The sequence below is a fragment of the Candoia aspera genome, chromosome 5 (assembly GCF_035149785.1).
Source record: "Candoia aspera isolate rCanAsp1 chromosome 5, rCanAsp1.hap2, whole genome shotgun sequence".
Lineage (NCBI taxonomy): Eukaryota > Metazoa > Chordata > Lepidosauria > Squamata > Boidae > Candoia > Candoia aspera.
This window is the reverse complement of record NC_086157.1, coordinates 60,064,519-60,079,064: the sequence shown is the minus strand read 5'-3', so window position 1 is coordinate 60,079,064 and position 14,546 is coordinate 60,064,519. Positions and strand designations below refer to the sequence as shown.

The 14,546-nt window shown below is 37.4% G+C and overlaps 1 protein-coding gene across 1 annotated transcript in view; it reads right to left on the bottom strand.

The window, feature by feature from the left end:
- BRWD1 (bromodomain and WD repeat domain containing 1) overlaps positions 1–14,546 on the bottom strand; it is a 77,214-nt gene that overhangs the window by 35,884 nt on the left and 26,784 nt on the right. Inside the window, exons 17-23 of the mRNA XM_063305349.1 lie at positions 14,037–14,262; positions 9,045–9,230; positions 7,059–7,242; positions 6,530–6,623; positions 5,982–6,122; positions 913–998; positions 2–191 (exon numbers count right to left, since the gene is read on the bottom strand). Of these exons, the coding sequence (XP_063161419.1) occupies positions 2–191; positions 913–998; positions 5,982–6,122; positions 6,530–6,623; positions 7,059–7,242; positions 9,045–9,230; positions 14,037–14,262 (1,107 nt within the window). The remainder of the gene's footprint in view (position 1; positions 192–912; positions 999–5,981; positions 6,123–6,529; positions 6,624–7,058; positions 7,243–9,044; positions 9,231–14,036; positions 14,263–14,546) is intronic.

Genomic DNA, 14,546 nt, shown 5'->3' with positions numbered 1-14,546 from the left:
CCTCATGTTTTTTTGGTTTATATTTTTTCCGTCTTTTCCTCCTCCTTTTGGGTGGAGAAATTTTTTCTATCGATACTTCATCTTCAGAAGAACTACAATATCTAATAGTTTTACGTCGAGACATTCTTATGGGAGGTTGTAGGTTAATTCCTGCATCTGCAATCCAGTCAGAATACTGACTTGAAGAATCACTGTTAGGGAACAACATTATACAGTGCAAGTTGAAAACCAAAATATTTCTACTGTAGTTTAAAATGATCTGTAATCAGACTAATAGTTTAAATTCTGTTGTTTGCCATTCAAAGATTAGTTGTTTCAAGCTAAGCCTAAATTCTAAGACTTTTTAAACAGAAAGATGTTATAATATATGTTGTCCTACTGATACTCTGTATAGTTACATATATGGAATTAGTAGTGAGCAAGCCACAATGCTGAATTTTCTAAAGGTGACATTAATAACACAGCTTTGCAATGCATTTTAGATATAGTTTGCATACTGAAGGCTAAGAAGGACACCTTGTATTTTCCATTATGGCACTACAGAAACAAATCAGTTTGCAGCTATCTAGGTGATTTCATTTATGTTCTTGCAAGTTAATAATTATTTATACACACACATACACACATGAATGAAAAGGATAGGAACTAGTACGCTTCAAAATTTTTTAGACTACCATTCCAAAGACTCAGATAGGATTGAGCTGTAGACAAAGCATTCAGAGGACACAAGACTGCTTACCCTAATCTAACATTCCAGATGTCAGCAGCATCTTTGGTAGTGACGGAGCTGATAAAACACATCATCTATCTAAATTCAAAATTATCCTTTTTCAAAAGGTCACTACAGAAATTAAAATGCAACATTGCCAAGGTTCAAACATATGACATATATATGCTTGACACTGATTTTACCTGGAACTATTACTGTTGATTTTCTCATCACTCTTCCATTCTTCCTCATGGGAAGACAAACTCAATCCATCACTTTCTTCTGCTTCCTAGATTAACAAACAGTTTATGAGTCCTAAACTATATCCCAATTAAAGGTAACATTCTTCATTACACTGCTCTTATTCATCACCGCTATTTATCATTCACTAATGAAAGCAAAGTATGACTTATCAATCCTTTTGCTAGAATCTCTTGCCTTGCTGAACACTTCATGTATTAGGCTTACTGAAAAATACAACATGTACAGTATACAAGTCATAACACAAAAATATTTCTATTCTGTATGTGTTTCAAATAGAATATGTACAGTATGTCTGTTCTTAAATAAGTCTTAGGCCTAATTAGAATCCCTGAAAAAATTGGAAGTGACCTTTTAGGCCCTCAAATTAAACCCTGCTCAATGCAGGAATTCAAATTAAAGTTCCAGTCGAATATACTTAATGAAAGGGAGACTACCATCTCCTTAAATAATTGATTTCAGTGTCAAACTGCTCTTAGGGTTAGGAACTGTTTGCTTAGTTAATCAGAATTTGTCTTAAGATCAGAAGCAAAAGTATAGGTAACATAAAACTATATTTTTGGTCATTGAGGATGGAGCTAACAGAAAAGAGTTAACTTCACCTCTTCAAATCAGAAGGCAGGATTAAAACTTCTTATCCCATGGAGGCAGTTCCATCCAAGGAACTCTTAGCTCTGCCTTCTATAGCTTCTCTATCCCTCCAGCTGAATCTGAGCTGAGAAGCAATAATCTATCTATCTAGCAAAAAATTGTGAATAGGAAAGAGGAGACAACAAACCTAACATCAAAGGGGGAAGCAGGAACAGCTTCAGGTGGCTTATTAGGAGCTGGTGATCTTCCTTCCTTGCTTCCCCCACCTCCACCAGGCTGTCTCTGTTTCTCTCACCACTCTGCTCCTTGGAGTAGGTGGCTACCACCACATATCCTATTCAGGATTGTGGTAGTCAACTGGGTGACAGGATAGTCATGAGAAAAGCTTTGTTTTTATAGACATGGACAACAGGATCATCCTGTGGAAACACTATTAAGTATCCCTTGGGAGTCATGTGCTGCTCAGCTAAGATGGGGGTAGGTCAAGACTCAACTAAGACCAACTATGGAAGCCTGTTTGGTTAACTTCCTAGTGCTCTGTAATGGATAATAGATGGCATTTATTTGGACTCTTGTTCTTTTATTTAAAAAAAAAGACTATGAGAGGCATTCTACACTCACCACTGCAGGCATACATTTCAGTGGTGGGATCCCTTAGAGATGACATTGATATCCTGTCACCCATACGTAAGACAGAGACACAAGGCTAATGAGACAAAGACTTCTGGATATCAGGGTCTGGCTTCTCTGGGAAGCACAAAGCTTGGTACTGATGAATAGGGTGGAGCTATAGTTATTTTATTTTTTTTGCTGCTGTAGGAATTCAAGGTACAAACAGCTTTTTACTTTCTCTTAATTCCATGTTTTTGGATTACTTGAGATTTCATTAAGGAAGGGAATGTAAGAGAAAGGGCACCATGATGAGAGAGCACAGTTGCTCTAAGCATTGAAGATTCATGAATGGGTGGCCTAAGAAACTGAAATTATAAACGAACAGGCTTGATAGTAATCAAGATGGCAGTCGACTTGAGAAAACTTTTTGCTCCCCTTTCAACTCAATCAAAGAGGATATACACTGAAGTTCAGGTGTACTCTTATGGACAGGTTTCTTCCATTGCTGATGTGGAGGAAATTGGAAGTACATCATAGGATATGGGAGACTATCTATCATCTACTCAGCATTTGAGCAACCTTAACAAGAAACATTTACTGGTCTGTTCTTGGTGTTATTCATACCACCACCACCCAAAAATAACCAGGCTGTTTTGAACTTCAAAGTACTGAACAAATTCATCAGACGTTGGACATTATAAATGGAGATACTGGCATCTATAGCAGAGACTGTTCTTTCCAACAATTTCCTGGCATCAATACGCCTGTCTGATGATACAAATCTTCATCATAACACTGCAAGTTTCTCATGTTTATTTATGGTAATAAACTATTTCACTTCAGGGTTCTCCCATGTGGCCTTGCCTCAGCCCCAACAGTTTCCCCAAAGGTATTGGTTGTCCTCATCAGATACATACTTACTTCTTTTCTGCAGACAGCAAACAGAAACACAGAACAGCCTTGTATTTACAAACATAGACAACAGGATCAACCTCTCCAGTACTTACCCAAACACAGATTCATTGTAAATCAGGCAGATGTTGCATTTTGGGGAAGTAACAGACACTCAAAAATAAAAGATACTTCTGTCTCAAGAACTCAGTGTAGAGATACAGACTGCAATTCAGAAAATCCAGGCATCAAGGAAGTGGTTCCACATAATCTTGGCAAAACTGCAAGGCATGATCATGGCAGCTCAAGACTCCATGCTACTGGTTTCTGTTGCATTTTCAGGAGCAGCTTGCCTTAAAGGTGGGTTTGGTACTAATAGACCTGAACATTATGGTCAGCTGCCTATGACAGTGGTCGGTGTCAACCAATCTGTCTCAAGGAAATGCTCTTAAGAAAAGTCTACAAGGACCAAATCACCACAGATATCAGCCTTATGGAATGGGGAACTCAGATCCTTGGACACTAATCTTGGGTTAGAGGACATGGTCCAAAGAGAAATCATGGCTTCCCATCAACCAGCTGGAGATGAGGGAAGTGTGACTGTCATTTGAAGTCTTTCTGTCCCTAATGCAACACCACTTTTTGGTCCATACAATGTTTCCACAAAAGTGTACCTGAACAGTCAAGGGGATGGGGAGAGGGAGAGGGGAGTCAAAGAGCTCCAATTAGAGGCACCTTTCCTCCTTATTGGTGCAATATATGAAGTGGACACAGATTGTGTCTGCAGACTGGTTATGTAGATAAATTTCTCAAGCAGATGAATGCTGAATCTAGGGATGTTTCAGAAAATCATGAATAGGTGAGAAGACCTTGCAATGAGGGAGAACAGGAGAGTGACTAGGTTCTTCTCTCAGTTTCACCAATGCTCGGATGTCCTCATGACCACAGGGTCTCAATTTTAGCAAGGATGATGTGCAAGATGAGAATGCTAGCCACAAAGTAATGTTGATCACTCCTCCATTTTGGCCCAGAAATTTCTAATTAACATTAGTATAGAAGTAGAGAGTAAGGAAGATGACCTTGTCAGAGATATGCAGGCTCCACTACCTAGGCTAAAGATGCTAAAGCATGTTTTAAGTCCAGAACATCCAGATAACATTCAGAAATGGCTCAGACAGACACCTCCCTAATTCACTGAACTATAAGGAAGCAAAGGTACAACACAATCAGAATTGCAAGATTCTGTTATTAGAGCCAACCTCAATATAAGCAGTTTTAGCTATCCTGTGGAATTGATTTCTTGCTCTGGTCTACCTGGTGGGGCTGACAAGAACCACAGCATCTTCCAGTATGGCCAAATCTTGAGCCAGAGACTCATCCTGCATCCAAACCATATGGCTTCATCTCTGTGCCTGGAATGGGAGCAGCCAGAGTGCTGTAGAAGAGACCATCTTAGGCCTCCAAGGATGATTTGTACATATCAGTTGAAGTGGAGTGCTTCTCTTCATTGGTGCAGGAGAAAGAAATTATGTTAAAGGAAGGAAAGAATTTCTCAGCTCCTAGCCTTTCTTCACGTATCCCTGTAAAGGGGTCTGAAGACCAACATGCTGCAAAGACAGGAGCTGCTCTGGAAGACATACTTGAGGATTAGAAAGAGAATCCAGCCTCAGCAAACCCTTATGTCAAACATTTTCTTAGAGAGGCTAAAATAATTTCCCCTCCTGTTATTCATTGTTGTTCTTGTTGGGATTTGTATTTAACGTTAAGACTGCCTTTCTAGTGGCCATTACATCAGCCAGAAGAGTAAGGGAACTAGGAACTTGTATAAATTAGAAAGCATCAGTGTATTTTTCATTCAGATAGGGTGGGTGGAAACCTGACCTTTGTTTTCTCCCAAAAGTTAATTCTAGGTATCACAGGACTCAGGATATACTTTTACCTAATTTCTGCTCAAATCCAAATCAACTTAGAGAAAGGATTTAGAGTAAGCTGTATATTTTGCAGATATTTACAAGTACCTACAAATATCATAGCTCACTCAGCAGCAAGATTTGCTCTAAAAGAAAATCTGCAGAGCAGCAACTTGGTCTGAAGCATATGCCTTCATCGAGCATTAAAAAACTGATTAACATTCACTTCTGCAGAGGCTGCTTTTGAGCACATGATGTTGCAGAGGATGTTATAAAATGCTGGCCCACCAGGACATTATAATAAATATATCACTTCCCTATTGGCTTTATTTTTGGTGATCAAGAACAACAGTTGCACTTATTGTGTCTGGCCATTTCCATTCACCAGAAGGTAGACCTGATAGGTCCCATCCAGGGAATTTCTAGAGGGTGCAGAATTGTATTATTATATATGGGATGCAGATGTATGATATTAATTCATCCTCTATACCATGCTTAAATGTTATTGGACAGATGATAAAAACTTTAAAAATGGCTATTCTAACTGAAGTCAATAGGCAATAGGATGCAGAGGTCTTAGTTTTGCCTTCTGACTGAAAGAGGGGGACTTAACCCTTTCCTGTTGGGTCCACTGTCTGGTTACAAGAATGGCACTTTAAGTTAAGTCCAATGGCTGCTGAAATGCACCAAGTATAAAGGAGATAGTATTATAAAATAGCATCACACTCAAGTATGCCTCTACTAGTCTACAGCTTTCAGCCTATTTGAATTTAGCACATCTAAAATTAGTTTTCAACTGGAGTACATCTCCTACAAATTTATCAGTTTATATAAATGGATATATAATAACGATAATGTACTATTATGAAGTGGTTACATAGTTCAACACAGCAAAATGCATGGTTGAACAGTCTATCCTATTTTTAAAGGTAATAGCCTGGACTTTCAGAAACTGAAGTCAAAATTTTTGGTAGCATGAATTATTAAGGTAAACTAAAAATACTCACATGTTCAACTAATCCAAAACGATCACCCACATCTTCACTGGAAGAATCAGATTGTTCAATGTTGTTCCATGATTGATATGATGCATATTTACGTCTATAAAGCCTTCTCTTAGACTGCATCAATGAATCTTCAGAGTCACTCTGAATTAATGACATTTTGAAAAACAAAATCAGCAAATGAAATAAACATCACTGAAATAATGGATTCAATTCAGTCAGAAAGGAGACATCCTTTGGACACTTGTCTTTAAAAATTAGTGTAACAATGGACTTAACTGCTGGAAAAGCCATTTGCTGTCTTTATGGTTTAAGCTGGTTCAGTAAAGTATTGCCTGGGGCATGTGTTCTTGCATTCAATATACGTTTATTTAAACCTATTTATTCTTAGCTGCAGCTCTACATCATTTAACATTAAAGAAGCCAAGCAAATACACAAGAGATGGATTTCTCTGGATTTTTAACTGCCATACTTTCCACACTCAACAAGCTAGGCTTTTTAAATTACATCCGTGTGTAATTGTGCATTTAAAAAGTCAGGCATTTCTTACCTTTTCTGAGGACTGAAACAACTTCCTTTTCTGCTCTATTGTATACAGCCATTTTTCTTCTTCTCCTTTTGCAATCCTATATTCTTCCTGATTTCTAACACATTATTTTGAAAGTTGGTCAGAAAAAACCCCCTCAAATATGAAAGAAAGTAGTTACTACTACTTATTTATCACTAACATGTATCTGTAAGAGGACTAACAACTACAAATGAGTTTCACCTTATACAAAAATAATGGTTTTTCAATTAATGCTTATCTTAGCCAGATTCCAACTCCACAAATTTTCAATCTTAGAACACCAGAAAAGCTGTTTTTTTTAATTCAAAAAGAACCAACTGATAGCAAAGACCAGAAAGTATGTCCTTATGATAATACAAAAAAGTATTTATGAAATGTTATCTAAATCAACCTGAGAGATATATAAAGCCTAAAGAGTTAAACAATATTGTTGTGCCTGCTTAAAATGAAATAAATGAGCGAATACTCATAGTTAGTTTCAACAGGTTTTTAGCTTAATAGGTCTGCTCACCTAAATATACTGGGTGTTATTTCTGGAACAACTACTCTCCGTCTCCAAGCTTGAAGATCTCTCTCTGTAGCAATTTGACTTCTTGGGGCATTCTGGTGCATCTGACGTACGCCCTCAACTTGACCACTACGTCTCAGACCAATATTAGGAGGTGACTGAATATCTGAACTTAGCCTGTGGAAATCTTTAAAAAGATTCATGAGGTGTAAGTGAACACACATTCTTGGAACAAAAACTTTAGTATCTTCTGCTGAATAAAATATCTATTATAATATACCAGCAACTGTTCTGGCTAACCTAACCCAACCCTCCGGACTATGCAGTGCCTAATCTAAGCAAGGCAATATGGATTACATTTTATATGGTATTAGTTAGGATTGCCACACAGATTGCCTCAGTTTTTCCAACTGAGCAAGTAATAGTACCTGAACATTTGGAGATAATTAAGAACTGTGAACTCAAGTCCAAAAGATACCTTTTTCATATGGATGGCTTTTTAACTTGCAGTACATCTTTCCCCCATATTATAATTAGCTTAGCTTTGGGCTGAGTCTTTGGAATATAGACTCAGCTTGGAATATAGCCAGAGCTTAAACAGTTCAAGGAAAAGGATTCAAGAAAAAAATTAAGAAATTAAGAAAATTTCCAAGTGTAAAGCATTGTTTGAAATGTATTTTTTAGTTGTGGAGAGTTCAGTGGATATACCAAGAACTTAGTTGGAAGTAAAATACATTTAAATAATGAATTTAGCATGTAAATAACAAATACATCAAAAAATTAATTCATAAAGAGCTTGTAAATAAAACATCTAAAGAACAGCACAAAAGCAAAATACGAAATACAACCAGTGATTAAAAGAACACTGCAAAATATCATATAAAAGATTATTAACTACTGCAACAGTTACAAACATAAATTTTATAAATGATATGACAAAATATAGCATGAGTTAGTATGTAATCTAATTATTTTGATTAGGAAATAATAAGGTCTCAAGAGAACAGTTTGTAAAAATCAGTCCACTGAAGAAAATTTAACAGAAAATTAATCTTAAAAATTTAGGATAAAAATTATTAGAAAATGTTTAAAATAAAAAACCCAAAGATCAGAAGGCAGAGAAATACCCTGTATAGTGAACCCAACAAATCTGATCCCAGAGAAGCGAAGAGGAACTGTAAGAAATTGTGGAATGTCTCCAGTCAAATGTAATATACCTCCTCTAAATATATCGGCATTAATATTTCTGTCTAGATCTGAGATTTATGCTTGGAAGTTTTCCCTCATAAACATAAAAAAATATTTAGGAAACTATGTAAATTATCTATATACTACTAAAACTCTCTTGTTTGTCTGTGTGTAATCTTTAACTGAGCAAAATGGTGCATCGTAGGACAATTTTTGAACCAACGTACCTCAAATGGGCTAACTTACAGAATGTGTCCAAAATCCAGGACCCATGACTTCCGTGGAATTGAAATTTGGCAAATTTTATAAAACATTTTATGATATAAAAATTATCATAAAACATTTTATGACCTAACACAAAATGTCATAAAACATTTCCTGTGGTCAACTCCTGATGTTTAACTGAACTTTACAGTTCAATATGAACGTCATGGGCTATTTTCAAGCCAGATACATCTCTGAGTATCTCCCTGAATTTTAAATAATTTTTCCAGTAAAGGCAGTACATTAGAAGCTCTGCCACTGTTGAAGGCATTGAGGAATCTGGTAAGGAAATATCTCTGAAACGATGACCCAAGGGTCACGGGTTGTCTAGATCTTGTATTTCTCAGGATCTGCAACATTCTAAAAGCCTTAGGTTCATCACCATGCATACTGTGCCCCTATTTCTATTGTTAACCACCAGAAATCTCTCAAGATTACTGCAGCATACAAAAGATTGGTGGTTAACAACAGAAATAAACATTCAAGATACTAGTAAATGGCAGACGTTAATATTTTAACCTTCAACAAAGTACCAACCTCTTCTAGGTGTTTCTTGTCCATACTGTGAACTAGCTGAAACAGTATCCTGGTCTATGCCAGTTCTTCGATCTTGCAATTGCTGTAACTGTCTAATCATGCCATCAAGTATGCTGGGCTCCAGACTCTGTTCATCCTGTTCAGCAGTCTGTTGTCCTATTACTTGCTCTACAACCTCTCCATCACCTTGCAAAATTAAGAAGCAAGTATTTATTTCAGTACGAAGAACGAATATTTGAATGTTGGTCCCATTCTCAATAAAACCTGACAACAGCATCACTGACCCATGTAGCTGAAAGGGATCATTTATACTTCTGGGAAAAGTATTCACCCCTTTTGGATTTTCTGAATAAGCACCAAATTTTGATAATGTTTGTTCACTCACACTCACATTCCACTCCCCTTATATATTAGAACCACACAAAATGCTAATAATATTCAGATGCAGAGGTATGCAAAAATTCAAAAAATCTGAAAGGTGAATTCTTTTTCACAGAACTGTGAAGCCTAATCTCCTACTCAATATAAAAATTAAAATTGAAACATTCCAAATGTCTGTCCAGCTGCTACATGAACACATCATATATTTCATCCACAGCATTCCCATAATCTATTAGGAAATAACCTGTCATGAGCACTGATGATGAGCAGGAGGGGGCCCCTATCCAGGGGGGGGAAATGCATGCGTAGTAGCGAGGAGTTGAGCTATCGTTCAAAGAGACACAGAACAGACCCGCCTTGACTTTTGGAGTTTATCTGTATGGGTTTTTCTCACGCTTCTTCAGTTTGTTAGGATTTTCTGTCTAATGTAGCAGTAATAAAACACTAGAGACCTATTCCTCATCTTGGTGTGGTTCCTGCTTGTTAGGACATTACCCAATTAAAACTGAAGTAACATTAGCATGAGAAGACCTGTTTTTGACAAACACTAACATTTAATAATCACCACATAGGTTTATTATTGTTCTGTTTAGACTGTGAGGTGACCAGACAAGTAAAAAGGAATTCTTTATTTACAATGCAACTATGTACAATTAGCAATTGTCTCTTAAATAATAGTTCAGTTCAATTCAAGTCCAATTGAGCAAGGGCAGAGTGCTTGGCAAGGTAACAAAGCCAGGTTCAGCTGGAGAGCACGACGCTGCGGCTGGACTGGACTCGACTGGGATTCGTGGCAAGGTGGCTAGGCAGGACTCAACTGAAGACCGTGACAGAGAAGCAGGACAGGGTTCAGCAGGAATTGGCGACAAGGCGACTGAATCAGCCTTGGCTGGAGAACACGGCAAGACTGCAAGGCAAAACTTGGCTATGAATCGTAACGAGGCAACAAGGCTAAGCTCGACTGGGCTCCGTGGCAAGGCAAGAAGACTGGACCTCATGGCAAGGTGGCAAGGCAAGACTCGGCAGAGCTTCAAGGTAAGACGGTGGGACTCAACTTGGCTTGACTTCGTGGCGGGGCGGCAAGGCAAGACTCAACTGGGCTTAGAGGCAAGGTGGTGGGGCTCGACTCGGCTGGGCTTCGTGGCAGGATGGAAAGGCAAGGCTCAGAGGGCTGGGAAGGCTCTGGTTCCGTAATGGCTACAAGACAAGGCTCCAAGAACAGTTCCAGCTTTTCATCTCCTGAAGAAGTTATTGGCTCAGTGCAACGTTTGTCTCTGGTTACCTGGTACTTGCACTGGCTCCTTTTTAAGCTGTTTCCTTCGCGCTGTTTCTCCTCCTGAGCCAATTGGGCTTCCTTTTGCTGGATGCACTTTTCGCTCTCTTGCACTGATTGGCAGCTTTGAATTTGGTTCCTGATTCCGCCCAATCAGCTGCTCAAGACTTTCCCACTCTGCTGAGTCACTTGGGAGTTTTGAATTCCCCATTTGCCTAGCACAGGTTACATTTCCCCCGTTTTGCCTAGCATAGGTTTCGTTTTCCTCTTCCTCAGCCTCAGAGTCAGATTCAGCTCTTACAATTATGATCTACTGTAAAAACATCCTAGGTATTGATGTCAGACTGACTAGTTTCAAATTTCCCAGATCCTCCTTCTTCTATTTTGTAAAGACAGGGAAAGCATTTATTACCTTCCAGTCATCTGGCATTTCACTCATTTTCCCAAATTTCTCAAAGGAAATGGACAGCAATTCTGTCAGACCAGCAGGTATTCCTTCACTATGAAAAACTATGCTAATTAGGCTAACTAGATAAATCTAATAATGTTTATCTCCTGAATTATTATATTTACCCAATCCAAAATCTTCCATGATTCTAGATTCTTCCATTTCTCCAATTTTTAGTAAAACTACCTGTTAGTAGCATTATATTTGGTTCTTGTTACATTTAACACTTCTTTATTATTCAAATTTTGCTACCGCCCATCTCCCCCAAAAGGGGGACTCTTCTTGCAAATTTGTCTTAAATATACCAGTTACAAAAGTTCTTTCTTTTTGGCTCAGTAAAAAGTAGTTTGCTTTCTTCTATATTTACTTTATTAAATATAGAAGAATTTAATATTCTTCTATTATTATTAACATTATTAATTTAACTTAAATATTAATTTAATTTAAATATTAATTTAATTTAAATATTAATTTAATTTAAATATTAATTTAAATATTAATTTAATTTAATTTTGGGGTTACTTTCATTAGGTGGTTTGGCTTTCCTTGTGCCTGCCCTTACCCTCTTAGCTTTACCCCTCTCCTTTTGACTTTACTAGCAAGGAGACCCTGCCAAGAACTACACTCTTGCTAGCATGTAAACCAAACAGAGATGAACAAGGGAAGGAAGTTAGCAGCCATGGCCAGGATGCAAAAATCTTGTAACAAGCACCTCATAACTTTTTCTCTCTGTCTTCCAAAAAGGCATTTTTATAAAACCCCCACTGCTTTTAAAATCTAACTTCAAAAAAGCAGTTTAAGTAAGTATATGAATTTAAGAAAAGACGGAGTATGTGTGCATAAGCACGTGCTAGTGAAGTCTTGCAAAACTATCAGAAATTAAATTATTAGATTAGGATGATAATATAATAATATCTGAAAGTATACAATCCCCTGTAGCCTCAGCCAGTACAACTAATTTTAATGGATCTTGACAGCTGTACTTTAGAAGTATCTTTGAGCTACAACTCTCCTATCTCTTCATTCAGGTATTTATTCTGAAAGTTCTTCTTGCCTGCTGATAGGAGATGATCACTCAATTTTTCTTTCTCCTACCCCCAAGAAAATCAGAAATCACATGACCACTCTTCAATGTATAAAACTTTAGAGGCTTCTCCATTCTTCTTTCCATAAGAAAGCTATATATTCAGCAAACTTAGAAAAATATCCACTTCAAGAATTAGGCAAAAAGTATCCACTGAAAAAGCGCACCAGAAGGTAGGCCAGGAGTTAAAAACCTTTTGTTGCCTATAGATATATCTAGAATCTTGACTCTTTGCAATTAGTGTTCTCAAAAAGCAGCTACTATGGGGAATATGGAGGGTCGTAAAACAGCCATTTTGCTACAAAGCAAAATGATTAAATTGCCCCCTTGTTTAAACGAAGATCCTTTAAGAAGAATATTTAACATTCTTCATTTTTGTTAAGACGTAACCAAGCAAATCTTACTACAAAGGCAGATGGTGATACCTAGAAAGGTAAAAACACTGTTCTAAGACCCTTCTTCCAATGACTCAGGTATGGGAGAACGGGACTGTCGGTTTTTAACTGGACAGTCAGATCAAATTTCCATTCAACAAATTTGAATGAAATTGGAATGAGAGAAAGCAAGAACTGAACGTTCTTTTGGGATGTTCTTTTAAGAGCCAGTTTGGCCTAGTGGTTAAGGTGCTGGGCTAGAAACCAGGAGACTGAGAGTTCTAGTCTCACCTTAGGCATGAAAGCCGGCTGGGTGACCTTGGACCAGTCACACTCTCTCAGCCCAACTCACCTCACAGGGTGGTTGTTGTGGGGAAAAAAGGAGGAGGGAGGAGTATTAGGTATGTTCGCTGCCTTGAGTTATTTATAAAAATAATAAAGGCGGGATAGAAGATATAAATAAATAAATAAATTTTCTAATGCAAGTTTTTAAAGCCTCAGCTACACCTCCAGCAAAAGAGACAGAATGATGGATGTAGGGTGTGCAAAATGTTTTAATTTGCACAAATTTCTTTTGTAGAATGTCCCATCTCACAGCTTCATTGGCTGTTCTGCATACTCAGTTTCAAGCTCGGAGCACCATTGGAAATCTTCAAATAGCAGCCTGGCCAATTAAAATGGCACATTTCAGCTTCACAACTGAAACTTAAAAAGATTTTGCACACTCCTGGATGTAAGAAGGAGCTCTGAATTCTGGGGAACACTAAGTTCATTTTGAGGATATAAAATATAGATCAGGATGTGGAACAATAGCATCTTTGTTGAAAATCCCAACACTGTCTCACTAAAAGAATACTGAAATCATCCTTGCTGACATAAGCATCACAGGAAAAACATTCCAGGTAAATGGAATGATATTGTCCACAGAAGTTTGAAGATACCTTTGTAAGTACTTTAGAAATCAAGTATAGATTCCAACTTGGAAAGAGATGAAGGATTCAAAAAGGGAGCTTTCCTTTCCAAAACCTGTAGTGGTGATGGGGAGAACTAAGGCAGATTTGCAGAGCTGGATAAGGCAAAAGAGAATGTAGAGGTTTTCCTACTTGAAGTAGCCAAACACAAGTGCAAAAGCATGATCACTTTGTTAATCCCTGTGCATTTGAAGACTATGGCTTACACAAACTAATAAAGTGTCTTCTTTTATGCTCTCACAGCATGTGTAAAGATTAATCCTGGATCCAATCCAATGATTACATTAACTGGCCCTAATCCAGTGAAAGCATTAATATTTTAAAGCTTGACTATACAACTACAACTTAAATCTAATGCAAGTACAATGTCAAAACTAGGTATTTACATGATCTTTTTGATCAGGTTTTATTAATCTCAAAAATAATATTTTTGCCATAGATTTTAAAATTTCCTTTCATACTTGTTGCTATATATCCCAGCTGAGGAATCAGATGCTCATCTGCACAATTCTCTCTTCCTGGTACCAATCGCTGGTATTTTGTTGGGTGGGGATTTCCATCTACATCTACCAAGAATGGAGGGGGCATGAGGTGGGGTGCCTGTTGTGTCTGCTCATCTAGGACATAACTGTTAGAATCTCGAATCAGTGGTCGATAGTCAGTGTGGAAGAACATCTGATCAGGAATCTAGAAAACAAAACAATGAAGCTTATATATAATTAACTTTGAAGAAATAAGTTAGATATAAATGTTACAGTGATAACAAAAAGGTAAACTTCAGGAAAGCTATAATTTATCTTATAAGGATTATTTAACGAATTTCAAATACTGGTTTCCTAAGAGGCAAATTCTTGTCACAAATCTTATTTTGAACTAGCACAATCATTCATACAACCATTTTTTTTAATTACTCCTTTTGCAGAGAATGGTTCTCTACTTTCTCTTAAATTGGTCTCCAAGAAGAGCAATAT